At 33.2% G+C, this 20,999-nt stretch overlaps 1 protein-coding gene across 4 annotated transcripts in view; it reads right to left on the bottom strand.

Moving 5' to 3' along the window:
• Window positions 1–20,999, bottom strand: part of Znf280d (zinc finger protein 280D) — an 86,568-nt gene that overhangs the window by 46,386 nt on the left and 19,183 nt on the right. For all 4 annotated transcript variants that reach the window (XM_031345618.1, XM_031345619.1, XM_031345620.1 and 1 more), the window contains exons 3-9: window positions 20,569–20,630; window positions 18,388–18,534; window positions 14,974–15,039; window positions 14,734–14,873; window positions 9,146–9,263; window positions 5,137–5,307; window positions 4,626–4,735 (exon numbers count right to left, since the gene is read on the bottom strand). In XM_031345618.1, the coding sequence (XP_031201478.1) occupies window positions 4,626–4,735; window positions 5,137–5,307; window positions 9,146–9,263; window positions 14,734–14,873; window positions 14,974–15,039; window positions 18,388–18,534; window positions 20,569–20,596 (780 nt within the window). In that variant the 5' untranslated portion in view covers window positions 20,597–20,630. The remainder of the gene's footprint in view (window positions 1–4,625; window positions 4,736–5,136; window positions 5,308–9,145; window positions 9,264–14,733; window positions 14,874–14,973; window positions 15,040–18,387; window positions 18,535–20,568; window positions 20,631–20,999) is intronic.

Raw genomic sequence — 20,999 nt, 5'->3', positions numbered from 1 at the left:
AAAAAAAAAAAAAACAAACCCCCAAAACAAAAAACAAAAAACAACAACAAAACAAAACCACATTTAAAATGTATCTATGAAGCAGGAAAAATACTGAATAAAACTGATTCACAAGAGAGGAATTAACTTATATTGACAAGTTGAAGTTGTACCAATAAGTGTATTTGCTGAGAATAGTGGCTCACATCTTTAATCCCAACACTCAAGAGGCAAAGGCAGAGAGGCAGAGAGAAAGGCAGAGGCAGAGGCACTTGGATCCCTGTGAATTTAAGGTCAGCCTAGTCTATACAGTGAGTTCCAGGTCAGCCATGGCTAAATAGTGAAATATTGTCCTGACGTAAAGAAAAAAGAAAAAAAAGTAAGTATATTAGTATCCTAATAAGATGATCTTTTTCCCTTGGATAGAATGGAACCACAACCAAAATAATAATAAAAATGTAAAAAAAAATAAAGAGAGAGGTAAGAAAAGGCTTTGTTACTTATATTTATATTTCTGTATTTTCTTTCTTGGAGACAGAGTTGGCCTGCAATCTGCTAAGTAGACCATCTGCCCTTGAACTCAGAGATTTGCCTGCTTTTGCCTTAGACCTCGGATAAAAGGCCCAGCCTTATTTCTGGATTTTTCCTGAGGTAGATATAACATCTATTAACTCAAAATTAAAAAAAAAAAAATCAAGCTATTTCAAAAGGCTTTTATAAGACTAATAGAAATAATGCTACTTTTAATTTTAAGGAAATGAGGCATTGTATAGAATAAACTATTATACTACACTGTAGAAAATTACTCAGGAGCTGTGGTTGCAATTGGCCCTGGATTAAATCAGAGAAAGATAGGTGTTGGGGGGAGACCAGAAGAAAGAAATTACTTAAAATATATATATAAAGTATGTGTATCAATGGTATTATATTAACAAAGTACTAACCTTATTTAAAAACCTCCTGGGGGGGGGGGAAAATCACAAAAATCCCAGGAAAAATAGAATTATAAAATTCTCTAATTCAGTCTTCTAGTTAATAATGGTCACTATTTATATTATACCCTAAATGTTAGAACAAGCTAATAATGGTCACTATTGATGTTATACCCTAAATGTTAGAACAGGCTTTCAGGAGAAGCCACTCATGTTATACTTGGCATGTGATTCTTTTCTGAAGCTATAAAATGACCTATGGAAGAGTAAGGTTTAATTCTACTTTACTATTTATAAAAGTTAATGGTTTTACAAACATGCTCATAAATTATAATATACATAACAAATGATCAAATAATTGCTGTTTTATTTTCTTTTACACAAAAAGACAGGGTCAGAGTTTTAAAAGTAGCATAAAATCCTTGTTCATAATAGCTCTTTAATAATATTTTAGATTTAGATCCTTAATAAAAATAGATAAAGAACAAATGAGTACAGTAAATGGAGTAAGGGACTGCTTTTGAGGAAAATCAAAATATCCTGAAACATTCAAAAGGCAAGAAGTACAACTTGAGAAACAAGGACTAAGTTTAGATTTAGGTTTTATTTAAAGATAATAAGCTACAGAGGGTACAACTACATAGGATCCAAAAAACAACTTTGCTGGGCCATTTAGGCTCTAAGGCCTGCCTGCTCTGAAATTCTTTACTTCTCCCTTATTTTCATGAGACAATTTGTACCTAGAGAATATTTCAGTGTTGTAGACTGACAAGTTATCAGACCACCATCTATACTTCATTCTTGTCAATCCAGAAAGTTAAAGTTCCTGTAATTTAAATTCTTCTTAAAAGATTTATTTTTATTTTATTTGTGTGTCTTGCCTATATTTATATATGTGCACATGTGTGTAGTTCTCTAGAGGCCAGATTAGAGTGTCAGGCTACCCCTGGAACTGGAGTTACATATAGCTATGTGCAGTCATGTAAGTGGTAGGAACAAGATTCAGGCCCTCTGAAAGAAAAGCACTATCTCTCTGGCTCCTAAATCTTTTTGGAGGTGTGGAGGTGAGAATTGGCATTTTCATAAGAATGAAGTTTAACATGATGTGACTCATGGTTATACTGGGTAATGATAAAAAAAAAAAAAACAGTAATTAATATATCCATTATCTTCAGTTTTATTCTTTTTTTTTTAAAGATTTATTTATTTATTATATGTAAGTACACTGTAGCTATCTTCAGACACACCAGAAGAGGGCATCAGATCTCATTACGGGTGGTTGTGAGCCACCATGTGGTTGCTGGGCTTTGAACTCATGACCTTCCGAAGAGCAGTCGGTGCTCTTCCCCGCTGAGCCATCTCACCAGCCTCAGTTTTATTCTTTATTAGTACATTCAAAAAGTCTTTCGTCTTTTTGGTACACAATGCATTCTTTTGATTATATCCATTCTACAGTTTGTATTATTCTAGAGTAAGGAACATATCTCCCATCTATAACAAAACACTCACTGTTAACCTCTCCATTCCTTTCTTCCTTAACCTCCTCAGCTTTAAGTAGGCTACTTCACCTTCTGAGATAATGTTCTTTACATCATGTAGTATTTGCCTGTGACTCAAAAATTACCCCATGACTTTGAAATTACCCTTCCTAAATTTGATAATGATGTGTATATATATATATATATATATATATATATATATATATATATATATATATATACACATACTATGAAACAAAGAATTCATAAGAACAAATATATTCATAAAATATGAATTATGTTGATTTCATGAAGTGCTATGGTATTCTAATATTTGAATGTTACATGATTACCTTTATTAATTTCCAATAAAAGTAATCATAAATAATGCTAAAAAATATTTTTAAAAACTTTTAGGATAGAGATCACCAATTTCTTCAAATATAGAAATGTTCTGGTTAGTTTTTTGTAAAAAGCCAGCTGAGCAAGCCATGGGAGGCAAGCCAGAAAGCAGCAGGTTTTTCATGGTATCTGCTTCATTTCCTGCCTCCAGGTTCCTCCCTTGAGTTCCTACCCTGATTTCACTTCATGATGGACTGTAAGGTGACATAAAACCTTTCTTTCCTTTCTACACCACTTTGGCTATGATGTTTTATCACAGGAAAAGATATTTAATTAGGCTAAGAAGATTACACAGTATGATACAATTTGTACACGTAATAGAGGGAAAATAAGAACATTCACATTTATCTGTAAACACAAACTCACACACCCCAACAACAATAAAACAAACCTAGAGTATATAAAGCAAACCAATATGAGGTCATTCTCTTTGAGAGTCATCTTATAACCCAGACAGGTTAGAGTTGGCTGACTCCTCAGCTGCATCCTTGTGTGGGCTTTTATTAATCACATGATTACATTACTTAGTCAAAAAATTAGTAAGAAGAACTAATGTACCCCTTTTTTCCTCTCTGTCTCAAATATCAAACAAATAAAGTATCATAAGTCTCTCAAACATTATAAAGAAGGTGAAATCAATCATACAAGAGAATTTTCCTGTATGATCAAACCAGAGGTCAGTCCTTAATGCTGCACTGTGGGAGCTGGAAGTACTATAAATTGAATGCAATTCTGAATAAAGAGGTGTTTATAATTTTTAAGTTATTTTTCTATCTTATTTATCTCTACAGTTATTCATAAGCATGGGATTCCTGATGCTACCTTCACCCCATAGATATTTTTTGATCATACTCAACCCTCAGTACTCTCTCGTCCCTGTACCTACTCCCCTTCTCCCAGGAAGTCTTCCTCCTGTCTTCAGCTTTCTTCCTTTATCCATTTTTTTCAGTAAATTTGATTAGGATTACTTTTATGAGTGAAGGGTTATAGGTAACTTGACCAGTAATTACCCCGCCGACAAAAATGTCTACCTTTCTCCATCAACTGCCAGTGAGTTCATTCTGCTATTATCTGTTTTTGAAAATGAATTAAAAATGGTCAGTTTCTGAAATAGCAAGAACTCTTCCTGTACTACTTCATTGCTTCTTAATTCTTCTGTACTCTGTCCATACTGCTGCTTTTATCTCCCCTGCCTTCCTGTCATTAGTAGTAGGAAGAGGAGATTACAGAACATTTCTATAAAGGCACAGCAGAGCACAATGAAAGCTAATATTTGAAGGAGAATTTTACCTAAACTTCAAACTTCACACATATTTTGAAATTTTCTTCAAATCTAAACCAAAAACTTCCTACTCCAAAAAACACTTTATACAAACTTATGATTATGCAAACTATTCTGGATTTATCAAAGCAATTATTTTATATGAAAAGTATGAACATTTGAAGTTTATGTCTGAATACTAACAATGTATATAATTTATTTTCATTATCTAATGTGGAATACATATTTGCATATGTAAACTATAGAATTTTTAAGTTATAAAAACAATGAATTCACACTAAAAGGTTTTACAAATAGGAATATGACTTAATATATTATTGTGTTTAAAATTGGAATACAATAAACATATATTATAAATATATGAACTAAGGAATTTTACTATAATGTAGAATCATTTTGAATATAAATTTTTCCCTAAGCTCTATGGATATATCCAGTATGAGAAAATTTCATTCCTAACTTACTAAGTCAAACAATCATTTACTATAAATCGGTCATTAATATTTTTAGGGATTTTCAAACTTTCAATATTAGATTTTGGAAAAGATTTACCGTCATGTGATTTTTCAGAGGATCCAAAAGATTGAAGTGAATATTACACTTGGGACATGCTCTTGGAAAAGTTGTTCCATTTTTAGATTGATTTGATGAGCAATTTGCACCTAAAATAAATTCAGATCAACTATGAAATAAAATGCATCATTTTTCTGTGTTTTTTGCTTGTTGTTTTTTACAAATTATTTTTAATTATTAATGGATGCACACAAGTGTATGTAAATGTCACATTTATATTGGTGCCCATGGGTGCCAGAGAAGAATGTCAGGTTCCGCGAACTGGACTTAGCTTGTGGTTGAGAGCCACTCCCTGTGGGTGCTAGGAATCAAACCCAGGTTCTCTGGAAATGTTTCACGTGTTCTTAACCAGTAAGTCATCTCTCCAGCCCCCAAATTTAGCACTTTTTAACTTAAATAACCACTATTAGTTTCTTAATTTGTAACTATTTGCAAAAACTTATTTTTAAATACTACAAAAATTTCTTTTTTTGTAGGCCAGTGTCTTTACCTTGAGATGGCACCGCTTGGAGAGACATCACTGATGGAGACTTTTCTGAAGAGATTACAGAAGAGGCATCTGTTCCAGAAATATTTTCACTGGGTTTAGGCTTTTTTGGGTTAACACTGCTTATGTCAGAACCAGAAGGACGTTTTGATAAAAATGAAGTTTCATTCAAACCTAAAATGATTTAAACAGTAGGGTAAAGATTTTAAAATATTATAAAAATACTACTCATAAACAGTTAAGTCTAACTGTGTGGGAACTAAAATATATGACATAATTGAACTATGCTATATCAATGATAAAAATCAAACAATATTGCTGGGCATGGTGGCACACACCATTAGTTCCAGTGTTTAGGAGGCAGAGATAGGCATTCAGAGATCTGTGAATTTGAGGCCAGCCTGGTCTACCTACCCAGTTTCAAGCCAACAAGGTAAAGCTACATAGTAAGACCCTGTCTCAAACAAAACTAAGGACAAATTTAGAGAGTATGAGGAAAAGCATAGACACTATTAAGGACTGCATTTATTATAAGGAAATAGCATAAAAACTATTAAGGACTGTATTTATTCAATCAATTTGTAAAATTATCTTTCTATGCAAGAAATTCTCAGTATGGCTTGAAAAAAATAAAACAAGATATTCTGCAGTTCCTAAAAACCAATTATTTTCAGATGCTTAAATATATTCAAGTTTTAACAACCCATATATATGCACACATGCACAATAATTTATTCCAAATACTTATAAATCCTTTAAGTTTCTTTTATTTTCCCCTTCAAGACAGAGTTTCTCATTGCAGCCCCGAGTGTCCTGGAACTCACTCTGTAGACCAGGCTGGCCATGAACTCAGAGATCTGCCTGCCTCTTTGCCTCTTGAGTGCTGGGATTAAAGGTGTGTATTACTATGCCTGGTTAAAACTACTTAATATGTCCAATGTGATGTTAGTCCTTTCCCACCTAACAATGTGATCGCTTCAAGGCTGTGATTCTACACACTTATTGCTATGTACCAAGTAGAAACTTCTATGCCTGGATAATAGTTTACTCACTCAAATGATAGGGCATATAAAACAGGGAGTTGTGTCCCATTTTAGGGAATATATTAAGGAATATCTGACAAAGAAACTCCTGCATTTGAGTTATTAGACTGCATGAATCTTTGTTTACATAGAGATTTCATTCTTAAAAATAATTTTCCTTTTGAAAAATCACCATAAAGCTAAAGTGTTAAGCCTCAGAGTATCAGCAATAGAGAAGGGGACAATTAGACAATAACTAGAGGAAAGTCTTTTTCTTAAAAATAACACAAAATTTACTTTGTACAAAGGATTCTCAAACTACACATTAAATAGACCCATCTATAGACCAGATGTAAAAGCATTATTAGAGAAATCCTAGGCATTTAAGTAAGATAGCCTAAATTAAAATCCAGATTCTGCCGGTTTCTGTTTATATATTTTTATTTAGTTACTCTGAGCTTCAGTTTCTATTTCTATAAAGTTATGTTATTTTATTTTACAGAGTTACTTTAAGGTCAAACATTGTATTCAAAGAACCTTAAAATATTTGATACATAGAAAACAATAATAAATAATAATTATCACTAATTACAAAACATTTTATACTTTAACTTGCTTTAAAGGGTAAAAATTATACCAATAGATTTGCCTATCATCTTTTTGCCAAGAAAATAAGATTATATTAATTCACTATTTCATCTTTAAAGACAAAGTTATGATTTTTCCTTGTCTTCAAAACATTTGGTCAGAGACAGATACAATACAGGTACATGAAAAAGATCTCTGGTAGTGCAACCTCATTAACACATGTTTATGCTACTTGGAAAATGAAAGGGTGATAGCATTTTGAATTAAGCAACCAATTATAAAATGGACTAGATGGTAAAAATAGACTTCTTTAATGTCAGAATTTATCATGAGAAATCTCAACATTAAATAAAACCACTCTGCATCCTTTCCAATCTTTTTTACATTCATTTACTTATCTGTATACATATGAGTATGCAAAACGCATGGTATCTGAGTGGAACTCAGAGAACTACTTTTGAGAGCCTGTTCTCTCCTTCCACTGTGTAGGCTCCAGGAATTAAACTCCAGTTGTGAAACTTAGAAGCAAATCCTTTTACTGAATGAGCCATCTCAACTGGCTGTGCATGTATTTTAAATTGTCTCTTTATCTGTTTTGTTAGGTTTATGCTATTCTCTATCCCCAAACAGTCCTAGCTCTGCCAGTAAAAATCCTAATTTCTTTCAAGGTCAAAATTAAAATCCCATAATCTCCATAAACAGTAATCTGTCAATCATGGTACTGAATGAAAAGCACTGACACTGACTGATATTGATTATCAAGTCCTTTGAACCTTATAAATGTATTTTCACATTTCACTTATCTTATCTGGGCATCAAAAAAGCCCTGGGTGAACTAGAGAAAGAGTCAAAATGGTATTTTCAGGTGTCTTGCTCCAGGTGTGGAGAACTGAATGAATTACACACACAAAAAAAAATTAATAGCCCCCATCTCTTAATATAAAAAAAAAAATCAAAAGTCTGAAGAGGTCAGTTGATCTGATAAAGACTAAACATTCTTAAGAGCAGAGGTTCAAACCTACGGCTTCCTAGTTATCCCCTTAATGAAGTTTCACTCACTGTAGTAGAGAGCTGAGGGAGATTAGGAGTCTTTATTGTTTCTTCCTTCCCAGAAGTTTCAAGACTGCAGACTTTTCCTATGAGTAAAGTCTATGAGCTTCCTAATGCCAGATTTAATACAAATATTTTTTCTCCGTTTCTTTTCGCTTGTACCTATTTTATTAACAAGATATTAGTAAACATTTTAGTAAACTATGTATGTAAGTGACATTCAGAAACGTGTTTATCAAATAAGGTATTTTTAAAATGGAAAAGCACTTTAAGCCCTATAATGAAAAAAAAATGAAGAAGTCTGGTAAATACCTCATTAATCTATTTAGTAAACAATCTAAACATTCCAAATTTTCTTGTACATCTTAGTTAAAATACTTGAATACATACAAATTTCTAGTGTTCAAAAATTAACTTTCCTTAATTACCAGGAATTTTCACTAAGACAATTCCTCCATGAAATGCTAGTGTATTTTAAATTAATGAAGACTACTTATCATATGAACTAATTGTATTAATTCTCTAAAGATCACTTTGTATTATGTCTAATACTTATCTGTTTTGAGACACAGTCCTAATATATAGCATAAGATGGCCTTGAAATTATTACATACTCCAGGTTAAAATCAAACTGACAATAATCCTTCTGCTACAGTCTCTCAAGTGCTGAGATTATAGGTATACCCCATCACATTCAAGAGCCACTTCTTTAAATTATCCTTTACCTATGAGAGGAAGGGAGGAAAAGGGAAGCCTTGGTAGATACACACATGCCACAACACACTTGTGGAAGTCAGAGGCTAACTTTCTAGGAGCTGGTTCTTCCATTCCACTATGTGGGTCTCAGGGTTGAAACTCAGGCCATTATGCTTGGAACCAAGTGGCTTTGCCTGCTGAGTCATGTCACTAATCTAACAAGTATTTCTTTATTGTGGCCACTTTATAGCACCATAAAACAATACTTGACTATATACTGACATCACTTACTGAACTAGAAAGACACTAACCTAATTAAACATTCAACTATAACCATACACTTTTTAAAAAATGAGCAGCCATAGAAATTATTTATTCTTAACAATGTTTACAGTATCTAAAAGCTTCTCTAATTCCACTGATGTTTTAAAGCATTTTAAAGGTTGGTTCCATAGGAAAAAGAATACAAGGTAGTTTAATGAAGATTTTAAATAAAACTGCCTTTAAAAGGACACTCAAAACTATCTACAGGAGTCCCATGTTAACATACACAAATACTTTAACACAAAGATGTGGAGTTCAAAACAGAAATTTAATTCTGTATGATATCCATCATTTCTTTTAACAATTTTAAGGAAAAAAGTAACACAACAAACCTGCAATAGAAAGTGCTGGTCCCCCCTGGTAATGTGATAATCCTGCATCCTGGGTCAAGTCGAAGAGTAACTCTGAAGAGTTATTAGACAGAACTCGTGGTGAGTTTGTTACATAACCCTGTTAAATTTGAAGAAATAATATTACATTTATTGTTCACAGGTATAACTATTGTTTTACACACAAGTATAAGAGCAATTTAACAGCTATCTATATTATGAAGATAAATTTTGTTTGATGATTCAATTATTAACAAGTTAGAAACACAAAAGTAATTACTAGTTGGACAAAATTATCATCTATCAAAACTGAAAACAAGCAAATAGAGCTTGTTTGTTCCTATCTGCCCAACTAAAATCGATCACCTAATGTTGACAGCAAATTTTAATCCAATGTTTTAAAAGTACAAGAAATGCAAGTGTAATTTATATCTGTAAGGCCAATACATGCTTAGTGGTTCTAAAATTGCAGTATTATCATCAAGAAGCAAGTGAGAGAAATCAGTAAAAACTGCACAATGAAAACACAGCAAAACAAACATAAATCCTACTCCCAAGTATTACTGTTGAGAGTGAATGTTTTTATATAAAATGAATTTTCAAACCATCTGTTTTGGAGAACTTTATAACTTTGTAGTCAAAAAAGAAAAATAATGTACTCTTTACTTTTCTAATTGTCCCACAGAAACCTATGCTAAGCCAAGGAATGTAGAATGTCATAACGCAAAAACCAAAGTAACATGGGCCTTGCAGTGAACTAACAGTACCAGTCAGAAAGGGATTAGGATAGAAGCTGTTGATAAAATACCTCAGTCAATGGGCTTGCTCCAGGAGACCTGTAGCTCAAAGAAATTTTTAGCCAAGCTAGCAGGAAGATCTCAAGAGCATGGTGAAAAATATGACATGGACTCTAATGTGATCAAGAACAGAGAGCTGTATACATATACATATTCAGCATCATTACGAAGTGGTCAATACAATTGAAGATATAGACTTTAATACTATATAACAAGTATAGTAATATGCACACACACACACATATACATACACACAAACTCCAATATTATATATCAGGAACAATCACTGTGCAAAGTAAGCTCTGAGTGATTTCTGAACCTTCAACCTCTTAAAATGCATAATCCACAGGTTTTTGAGTTAAGCAGTGTTTAAAAATAAACTGATCCTCTCCTCTCCTCCCCTCCAAAAACAAAACCAAAACAAAAAAGTTAAAAACAAATAAAAATAAAGCCAGGCACAGTAGTACACATCTATGATCCTAGCACTCAGAAGGTGGAAACAGGAAGATCTTCCTTAAGATGTTAATATGAGGTAAGCTAGATGGGAAATATCAGAACTCTCTTTTTCTCTAAGACTAATATTACTTTTATTTAGGTTAAAAGAAGGATAATGTTCACTATTGGCAAACTCTAGCTTATATATTGGTATGACTTTGAATAAAAATTCTACCAGTAGCTATCAAAACCTAAAAGGTCCTTTATTCTACTTTCCATGGTAAAGGAAGTTTAATGGAGAATTGTTGATAAGAGCCAAAAATTAAAACCTCTATTTTCAATAATAAAGAGCTAAGCCCACAAGCTACCATATAACCATTACTATCAAGTTTTTGAAAGTAGGACATGTTCCTCAAAGGCTATTTAGTGAAAAAGTATAAGAGCTGACCTGTACAATCTAACCCTCGAGGTGTGTACACTGATCTCTTTTCTAAGCTGCTCTTAGATATATTAATCGTAGAAGTATTAAGGTTTTGTTTTGTGCTTATAAATTAAAGTATAATTAAGAATTTCATTTTGTACTACCTTTACTGACAATGAGGTTGTTATAAAGTCATAGAAACAATTTATAATCTTAAGTAGCACCACACCCAGAATTTGAGATGGTCATGGGCACCTGAATCTTAAGATGCGAAGAGAAAACATTAGTCATTTCATGACCTAACAGTAACCAAGTATAATCTTAATTGAAGTAAACACTTTCTCCAAATACGAGTACTTTTAAATACTCACTTGTGCTGTCAACAACAACAAAAAACTCTTTAACAAAACTACAATAAAGTTAAACACATCCCAAAAGGCAACTTAAGTACCCATAGTATTACAAAGGCAACTCATTAGTCAGCAAATAACTAGCTAAAAAGAATTTTTAAATAGAGAATTTTTTATATCTTATGCAAGTTCAAAATAATTAAAAAATGAGCTACCTGAAAACTTTGTTAAACGCAACAATAAGAGTAAAGTAGACACTATAACCGAATTAGGATGACCTATATTTATTTAACCATTTAACCTTGTGCAAGTCACTTCTGAGCTTCAAGCATTCATCTTTCAAGCTAAAATAGCCCTATTGTATATATTAAATTTATTTGCTCTCCACAGTAAATATGAATCAAATAGTTATCACATTAGTATTAATAAAGACAATACTCCTTCCAGTTATATAGATTGGTAGGCTAAGGTTATGTGGTTGCAGAAGGCTCTCAATACAGAATCTTTTATTACTGATGGTGTTGAAACTATAATCCAAGTCTAAATAATAACATAAAGTTCATGCTTATTAGCCATATTTGTATTAAGTTTATCAATGATATTAACAATAATATATTTAATCCATGCCTGAAAAAGTTGAATATAAAGATTCCATAAAAAAATTAAACATACAAAAACATAACATAAACTCAGAAACCCACCTGCCTCAGCCTCCCAAGTGCTGGGATTAAAGGCGTGCTATTACTTTATTCCGGCTATTACATTATTTTTAAGTTATACTAAATCCACTATGGATCAGCGTGAAAGTATTCTTATTTTGTATCTTTGTAATTTTTATTTTAAATTTGGGAGCCAGGGTCTTAGAGGTATCCCAAGTTAACCTCAAACTCACCATGTGGCAAAAGATAGCCCTAACACCTGATCCTCCTGCTTCTATAACACCAAGTGCTGGGATTAGTTGTATGTGCCTGAACCCAGAAATATGTGTGGACTAGGCATGTTCTCTTCTCTAATAACTAACCTAATTCTCAAAAGAGAATAAGGACTCATGACAATATGTAATTGAGAGAAGGAGCATTTTAGCATTATGAACCACTGTGGATGTACTACTCTGATCTTATCAAAACTCACCAGCGAGTACTTTCTTAAAGGTGCATCACTATGAAATCTGAAACTTTTCATCTGTGAACTTTGGTACCCTGTCCCATTGAAATTGTAAGCTCACAGTATACTAAGTATTTATTCACAGACATTTCAGTAATATATACTTTGGTTATTTGCAAACTAATTGGTTTCATTGAACTATCTCAAATATTGAAAAAATTGATATCATCAAAAATTCATTTATACTAGCCATCAAGGAAGTCTTGAAATATTATGAAACAACCAGATCAAAATGGCAGATTAAAGCTTTCCAAATCTTGATTTTTGCTTGGTAGATCAAATTGTATCACTAGTAAGAAAGAACACTACTATCAACTGTTTTCCATTAAGTGATGAAGGGGCAGGTCTATTTGGATTAATTTTGAGGAAATCTGTACCAAATTTGAGGACTGAATAACAGTATTCTAAAGTGGATTCCATGATACCATCTTTTAATATTCATACCCTGTGTGAGCCCCTTCCTTTTAATGTGGCTGACAGCTGAATTGATTCTTAACAACATAACATGGAAAAGGTGGTAAGGTATATAACATCATTTTATGAACAAGACTGTTTCCTAAAGTAATAAAATCAAACATGTCTTGGTGGTACACACCTTTAATCCTAGCACTTGGGAGGCAGAGGCAGGCAGACCTGAGTTTGATGCCAGCTTAGCTACAAAGTGAGTTCCAGGACAGCCAGGGCTACACAGACAAACTCTGCCTTAAAGAAGGGGAAAAAAGGAAAGAAAAGAAAAAAAGAACTCTCCTTACTTTCAGGAGGCAAGCAGCCATTTTGGGAAGACTCTGGCAAGGAATTAAGCTAAACGCCAAAAGGATAATGAGACTCAGTCTGACCCCTTAAGGAACTAAAGGGTACCAACAATAATCTGGACTTGGGAGAGATTTCCCAGTAGTGCTTTAGATGAGACTGCTTTGAGGACCATATCTTAAATGGTGGTCCTATCAGACCCTAAAACAGAGGATCTAGATAAGCTATGATCTGCCTCCTACCAACAGAAATTATAAGATTTTAGGATACTTAATATATATTGTTTTAAATCACATAGTTTATGGCAATAATGATAAGAAGAAATAATATACCACAGTTTATCAGTCATTATTTTAAGCATAAATGTGTTCAATTAAAATGCAACAGGTATTTCAGCTTGCCAATCATGCTTTTCCTAAACACAATCATCAAGATATTTAAGACATAGAAGTGCTTTATGTACACTACCTATTTTACCACAGAACATATAAGAAGACACATAGTCAAGGGTATATTTCACAAAATAACATTAATGGAAGTTTATGTCTAATACATTGCAAAATGTCATTGAGGAACTGAAGTATTTCATCAGGAATGCAAGACTGAGTGGCTACTTGTAAACTCTGGTACAGATGAGTGCTTGTCTTGACTCACAGAAAGCCACCAGCAGCTTTCTCAGCACTGTTTTTGTGTCATCAATGCAAATGTCAGTGAAAAAGAAAGTGTTTAATTCAATTATCTTCACAATAGTGTTTGAATTCCAAACACACTACCCTGAGAATGCTGAGCTGGGGCAGTATTTTCATTTTTCAAATTAGACACTCATATACAAGATATATGTGTGTGTGTATATATGTATATAAACTATGGATTAGCCTACAATGAGATCTGAGGCCCACCTAGCTATAGAACTGAGTGACTTAATCGCTGTAAACCTCAGTATTTATTCAACTATGAAATGGAAGAAGTAGCAATGCCTGCATCCTAGGTATATTTAAAAACTAAATGAGATTCATTTATATAGAACATTTAGCACAAATATTTATGTCTATTACTAGCTTAATAAATTGTAATTATTAGCACTATTACTTTTCACTAAGGATTTTTAAAATAAAGTGTAAAGGTACATTTCTCAGAATAAAATACTACTATCAAAGCCTCTTAATAATTTCCAAATTAAAAATACTTGCAGCCCCCCTCCCCAAAAAAAAACCAGTCAGGCAGTGGTGGTGTATGCCTTTAATCCCAGCACTTGGGAGACAGAGGCAGGCAGATTTCTGAGTTCCAGGCCAGCCTGGTCTACAGAGTGAGTTCCAGGACAGTCAGGGCTACACTAAGAAACCCTGTCTCGAAAAACAAAAACAAAAACAACAACAAAAAAATGGGACCCTGGTTCAGTTTGAAAGCACAAATATTTTGCTATCATGTGCTATCATTGTAATTCTTCTATTCACATTTTGACAGTCTTAGTTTTCAAAGCTATACCCAATCAGTTTAAGCATATTCCCCAACTTACTGAAGGGTGGAGTACTAATTAAGGCTGTCATACAGATGGTAACCTTTTCTGATACCAATTATGCTACCAACTAGATGACTACTTGTTGATAATGTAGAATTTTAACTGAGTATTGTTAATATTCCTTGAGTGGACTATGTGGTTTTGAAAACACTTACAGGTTTAGAAAATGGCTGAACAATAACAGAGCTATCTGAAGATCTAGATTCAGGATGAAAATTTACTGGCAAGGCAGCCACAGGATTTGATGTTGAATTCAGGCAGCGTTGACTTGTAGGCTTGAATGAAGCAGTAAAACCTGTATTTTAAAATTATACAATACATTTAATGCATTTCTATATAGTCAACTTTTTCAAAATATTTTAGTTTACAATTCAAGTAGTACAGTAATATTGTACCTCGATTGAGTATACCATTCTTTATTCCTCTTGAATGAGAGCTGGGGTTAACTCTGTTCAAAATATCTACAAAAAAAAAAAAAATACTTTAAATTTGTTTGAATGCAATATATACTGAGATATTAAAACTTATAAACTGAACATATTAGTTGGGTACTGTCATAGCCATCCATTGGACTGAGTACTGGGTCCCCAATGAAGGAGCTAGAGAAAGAACCCAAGGAGCTGAAGGGGTTTGCAGCCCTAAGGAGGAACAACAATATGAACTAACTAGTACCCTCAGAGCTCCCAGGGACTAAACCACTAACCAAAGAGTACACATGATGGGACTAATGGCTCCAGCAGCATATGTAGCAGAGGATGGCCAAGTTGATCATCAGTGGGAGGAGAGGCCCTTGGCCCTGTGAAGGTTCTATGCCCCAGTGTTGAGGAATGCCTGGGTCAGGAAGTGAGAATGGATGGGTTAGTGAGCAGGGGGAGAGGGGAGGGAACAGGGTTTTTTCTTTCTTTTTTTTAAATTTTTTTTTCTTTTTTTTGGAGGGGAAACTGGGAAAGGAGATATCATATGACATGTAAATAAAGAAAATAATAAAATAAATAAATAAAAATAAATAAATAAATAAAAAATAAACTGAACATATTAGATGGAATGTTACCACTAATCTGAAAACAGTTTATTAACATTAACTGTTTTGTAGAATAAGCACAATTTTTTATCATTGTAACTAAATGTCCAAAAGCCAGAAGTATATTGATAAACCCAAGTGCATATAAGCAAAACCTTCTTCAAAGTAAAGAAATTTTGTTCCCATAAAAATCTTCTAAAAACATATTTAAATATGGTTTCATGGAGTTGAAGTCTACACCTTCCTTTGTATGGTGAAAGAATTGTATGTATATATTTGGGTTCTGACTTAAAAAATTAAACCATGACCCAGACTCCATATTCTATTCACAGCTCTAAAGGCCCTAATGTTGTATAAAGGAGAGTCTCCATGGACTATCTCATTACCGCTGTTCCAAAAGGGAAGCTACTAGAAGTTATAGACTAAGCTGAATCTAAGGTTTACCTGACTGTCTTACACATTAAGGGGATTTTGATCTACCACATTAGAAGTCAAGATAGGTATGACTTTGAAGGATTGGTTTGAAGTTCTTGCTCTTACATACATATGATTATATAAAGCTGTTAACATCTAGCTTACTCAGTAATCAAACTAAAATCTGAAAGAATAAAGATTAGCTTATTTGGAAAAAGTTAAAAGATGTACTGAAATTGATACACAAAAAAATTCATTTTTCTTCATAGTAGAAAAGAACTAGATGCCACTAAATAATTGCATAAAGGTACACATAATGGTTATTTTTCAGAGCCAGAGAAATGACTCAATAGTTAAACGTATTTGCTGTTCTGACAGAGGACACAGTTCAATTCCTAATATTCACATGTCTCATGTTCTGGCCTCTATGGGCATTAGGAATTAATTGGATACATACATATGTGCAGGCAAATACACATACACCTAACTAAATACATATTTTTAAAATAGTTAAAATGTTCCAGTAATGTTAATGCAGTGCTTACAAATCAAGTTCACCAGGTTGATTTTTTTTTAAAAAAGAAGCAACTCGGGCTGGTGAGATGGCTCAGCAGGTAAGAGCACTGACTGCTCTTCTGAAGGTCGTGAGTTCAAATCCCAGCAACCACATGGTGGCTCACAACCATCCTTAATGAGATCTGACACCCTCTTCTGGTGTGTCTGAAGACAGCTACATTGTAGTTACATATAGCAATAAATAAGTCTTAAAAAAAAAAAAAGAAGCAACTCAACTTGATATTATTTTCACTCAGGAAACCAAAATTAATATTCAAGTTATCAAATAACTATTGGTATACTATTTTAGTAGTTGTGATCTATAAAACACAAATTCTTAAACATTTAATTCACATTTCCTATGTTGAAATTCCTTATGGCCTCTACATAAAACAGTAACACAATTATTTCAATTTTTCATCTTCATAATTCAGGAAAACATCTGGGGTCAATCTCTTTCTTCCAGATTTAAAAACAAATATAGATTATTATAATTGAGAGATATTATAATTGAGAGTGTAAGTAAGAGTCATCTATAATTGATATAAATTCAACTTGAATCTTGTCATATTTTCAACAAGAGATTTTAAATAATTTTGCAATATAACAACATCCAAGTGTCAGATAATCAATACCCAGGAAATAAAAAATAAGAAATCAGACCATTCTGGTATTAGCAATATGCACACTATCATACTAAACTCATTTTATAATCTAATAACATCCCACTTAGCATTCCATAGGAAATTACCTATCACAGAAAATAATACTGACATTTCACTTGGTTAAATTGTTCTCTCTATATAATGAAACTATATATAAATGCCATTCTAATACTACAGGCAAGAAAAGCAAGAAGGCTTTCAGAAAATTTCATAGTACTCTCTTCAGTTAACCAAGGTAAATAAGAAATACTAATATGCTGAACACATTAACATTCCTTGATAAATTCATCTGGCTTAAAACAAACATGCAATTAAAATTAGAAAGAATATTTCTCTTTGAGATTTGAAGACTATATTTTTTTTTCCCCACTGAAACCAGATCTCACCATATAGCCTAGGCTGGCCTGGGGCCCACAGAAATTGTCTCCTTAGTTTTGTAAATAAAAGTGTGTGCTCCCCACATCAGGCTCGGACTGAAATATTTTTTGAATAAACAGTTTACTGTGGTGTATCAGTTTTCTTACCTTAACACTGTAACACTGTTAAATCCAAGCACTCTAACTGAAAGCTAATCATCCAAAGACTATTCTACTAAAGAGCCTGAGAAGTGAAGGTGCTAACTGTAACATAGTAAAGATACAATGTCTAGAGGCAACACCTCTCTGTATCACAAATTTACTAGCTGCTGAAAGACAGCTGTGGTCAGGTTATGACCCACTATCACTATGCATTTTGTAGTACTGTGTAGATGACAGTACTACAGGGCCTGAACATGAGATTTCATGTGAGACTAACAAATTTTTTAGTATATCCCAAAATTTAAAACTAAGCATTCTAAATTTTTCCTTTAAGGGATTCTAGGTTTAAGAGAGAAAAAAGGAAATAAATTCAGATAACCTGGTTTTTCAGTACCACTAAAATTAAAATTCCTACTCTCAAAAGACCTCCAATGCCAACCAGCCAATCATAGGCATTTCCCTGTTAGCTCTGCTCGTATTTGGCTTCTATCCCTTTTCAAAACTCCACTCAGGGTCAACCCTGACTTTCAAACAAGTATTTTATTCCTAAATTCTTTATGGTGGAATAAGGACATTTTTCACAACAACCCTAAAAATAACCTTTTCAAACTCCCTACATTCAAAGTAAATGCTTACTTGAAATAGCTGGTTTTGAACTTGCTATCTCCGCAACAAAGATGGGCTCATCATCATCATCCTCTTCAACTTCTTTCACTTTCTTCTGCCATGGTTCTAGCTCCTCTTCTTCACATTCCATAAAGAGTTCTGCCATCTTTAAATTACCTAGTTTTTTAAAAAGCAACTTTCTTTTAATTAAAGTATTTGCATATGTAGCATATTAGAAATCTACTTTAATAATCCTAGTAACAATTTCTAGCTTGGTGTTTGTGATGAGTACATGATAGTAACAATAAGAAACTGAGATCTTGCTCTCTAAGTCATTAACTAGTAGATCTGAGATAGATGTTTATTTAGAGCAGATAAAAAATACAGTCAAAATTGATTTCAGTCATATACTTAGAACAATTAACTCTGAAAAAAAAAAGGATTATATCCTATCCATTGTCTTTAAAAGAGGGGAGGGGTAAGACTAAGACTAAGAAGCCACAGATGAAAAAACAAATTAAAAAATGGGGGGGGGGCTGTGATTTGGTATGAGAGGAAAATATAAAGAAGGGAGTGAGGCTTATCTCAAAGAGAGCTAATTACACATTTCTCCCTAAACAAATCGATCATAGAAATGCATGCAGTAAAAACTATTGAGAAATGACAATCAGGTAGCATCACTCTCTTAAATGTAGATGAAACAATTAATAAGCACCAGGAATTTTACAAAGAAAAATGTTCGATATAAAAGATCAAAAGACAGTAAAACAAATTTAAAAATAAAACAAAACAAAAAAATACAACAGGCTGGAAAGGTCGCTCAGCAGTGAAGAGAATATACTGCTCTTGCAGATGGCCCAGCACCCTCCTCTGTAATTTGTGAGCACTTGCTTTTACGCATGAACTTAAGTACCTCGCCCACACATTATACATAATTAAAAGCAATAAAATACATATATAAAAAGAGCTAAAACAAGGACTGGAGAGATGGTCCAAAAGTTAAGAGCACTTGCTACTCTTCTGGAGGATCCAAGTTCTATTCTCAACACCCATACTGGGTGGCTCACAATTCTAACTCCAGCTCCAGTTCAATTCAATGTCCTCTTCTAGTCTCTACCAGCACTGAATACACAAGACAAACTCAGACACACACATACACATAAATTAAAAGTTATAAAGAACACATTTTTTTAAAGAAAGCTAGAACATTCATCTTTAATTATATAACACTGTTAGTTAAATTGATAATGCAACACTATACACACATACATACACACAAACAACTTTATGAAACTTTGGCAAGACTAATTAGAGCCTTTCAGACTGTTTGATTCTTTAATTATATGCATTTATAATTCAGTCTGTAATGGAGAAGAAGGAAATGCAAGAACAGAGGGAGGCAAGATAGAGAAGGAAAACAGTGTTAAGGGCCTCAACTAATATAACCATGTATATGATGACCTCAGCCATATACATGAATATCAGTGGCACTTGTCCAGACATGAAAATAGTGGTCTACAAAATAAATTATCTGAGGCTCTATTTTAAACAATATCTCTATCACTTCTAAATATTAATTTCTATTATACTAAAGAGTACCATTTCTACATTTTACTCAAAATTTGGACAACATTCCACCATGTTCTTAATAATATGACTACAATCAGTCACAACAGATTCAGTATGGCCATTTATAAGAGGCCCAGAGTGTTTATCTCAAAACCCACAGAAGACATTAAGCCTAGCAATACTTTGGTTCTAACTTTTTAGCCCAAAGAATTGTCCAAAAATAAATTTCTACAAAATTAAACCACCTAGTCCATGATAATTTGTTATGACAACCCAAGTAAACTAATAGAGTATACAACACACATATACACACACATACATGTATGCTCACACACACACACACACTAAGACTCTGCCATTGTTAATATATAAAATAGTGTTAAAAGAAAAAGCTATAGTTCTTTTCTATTTTTTAATAAATGCTTGCACAAGCATAAAAGAAATCTATATGATAATGCATGCCAAACTGATAATATTAACATAAACAGTAGCTATTTCTGTTAATAGAGATAAATACTTCACTTCCACTTGACTTGTCAGTTCATTTAGGTTCTAAGATGTTCCCCATCTCTCACACTATACCATAAAGTGTAATTTATATACCACCTGCACACGAGTATCAGTTACTGAAGCAACACTTACCTTTTGGTTGAAAGGAACTTTCTCCCATCAAGTTGAAGATCTGACTTTCTATATGTTGTCACCTAAGTATTGACAAATGACATCAGTCAATTTAAGTAATTTTAACTACAAATAAACCTGAAATTAAGAAATTCTTGATAGAGGAGTTGGTGAGATAACACAATGAGTAAGAACATTTGTTGAGCAAACAAGAAGATCACAGTTGGGGCTGGAGAGATGGCTCAGTGGTTAAGAGCACTGACTGCTCTTCCAAAAAAAGGTCCTAAGTTCATTTCCCAGCAACCACATGGTGGCTCACAACCATCTGTAATTGGATCTGATGCCCTCTTCTTGTATGTCTGAAGACAGTGATAGTATACTCACATAAATAAATAAATAAATAAATAAATTTGAAGGAGGAGGAGGAGGAGGAGGAGGAGGAGGAGGAAGAG

This window comes from Mastomys coucha, unplaced genomic scaffold (assembly GCF_008632895.1).
Source record: "Mastomys coucha isolate ucsf_1 unplaced genomic scaffold, UCSF_Mcou_1 pScaffold23, whole genome shotgun sequence".
NCBI lineage: Eukaryota > Metazoa > Chordata > Mammalia > Rodentia > Muridae > Mastomys > Mastomys coucha.
The sequence above is the reverse complement of the archived record's forward strand: the minus strand, read 5'-3'. Positions and strand labels throughout refer to the sequence as shown.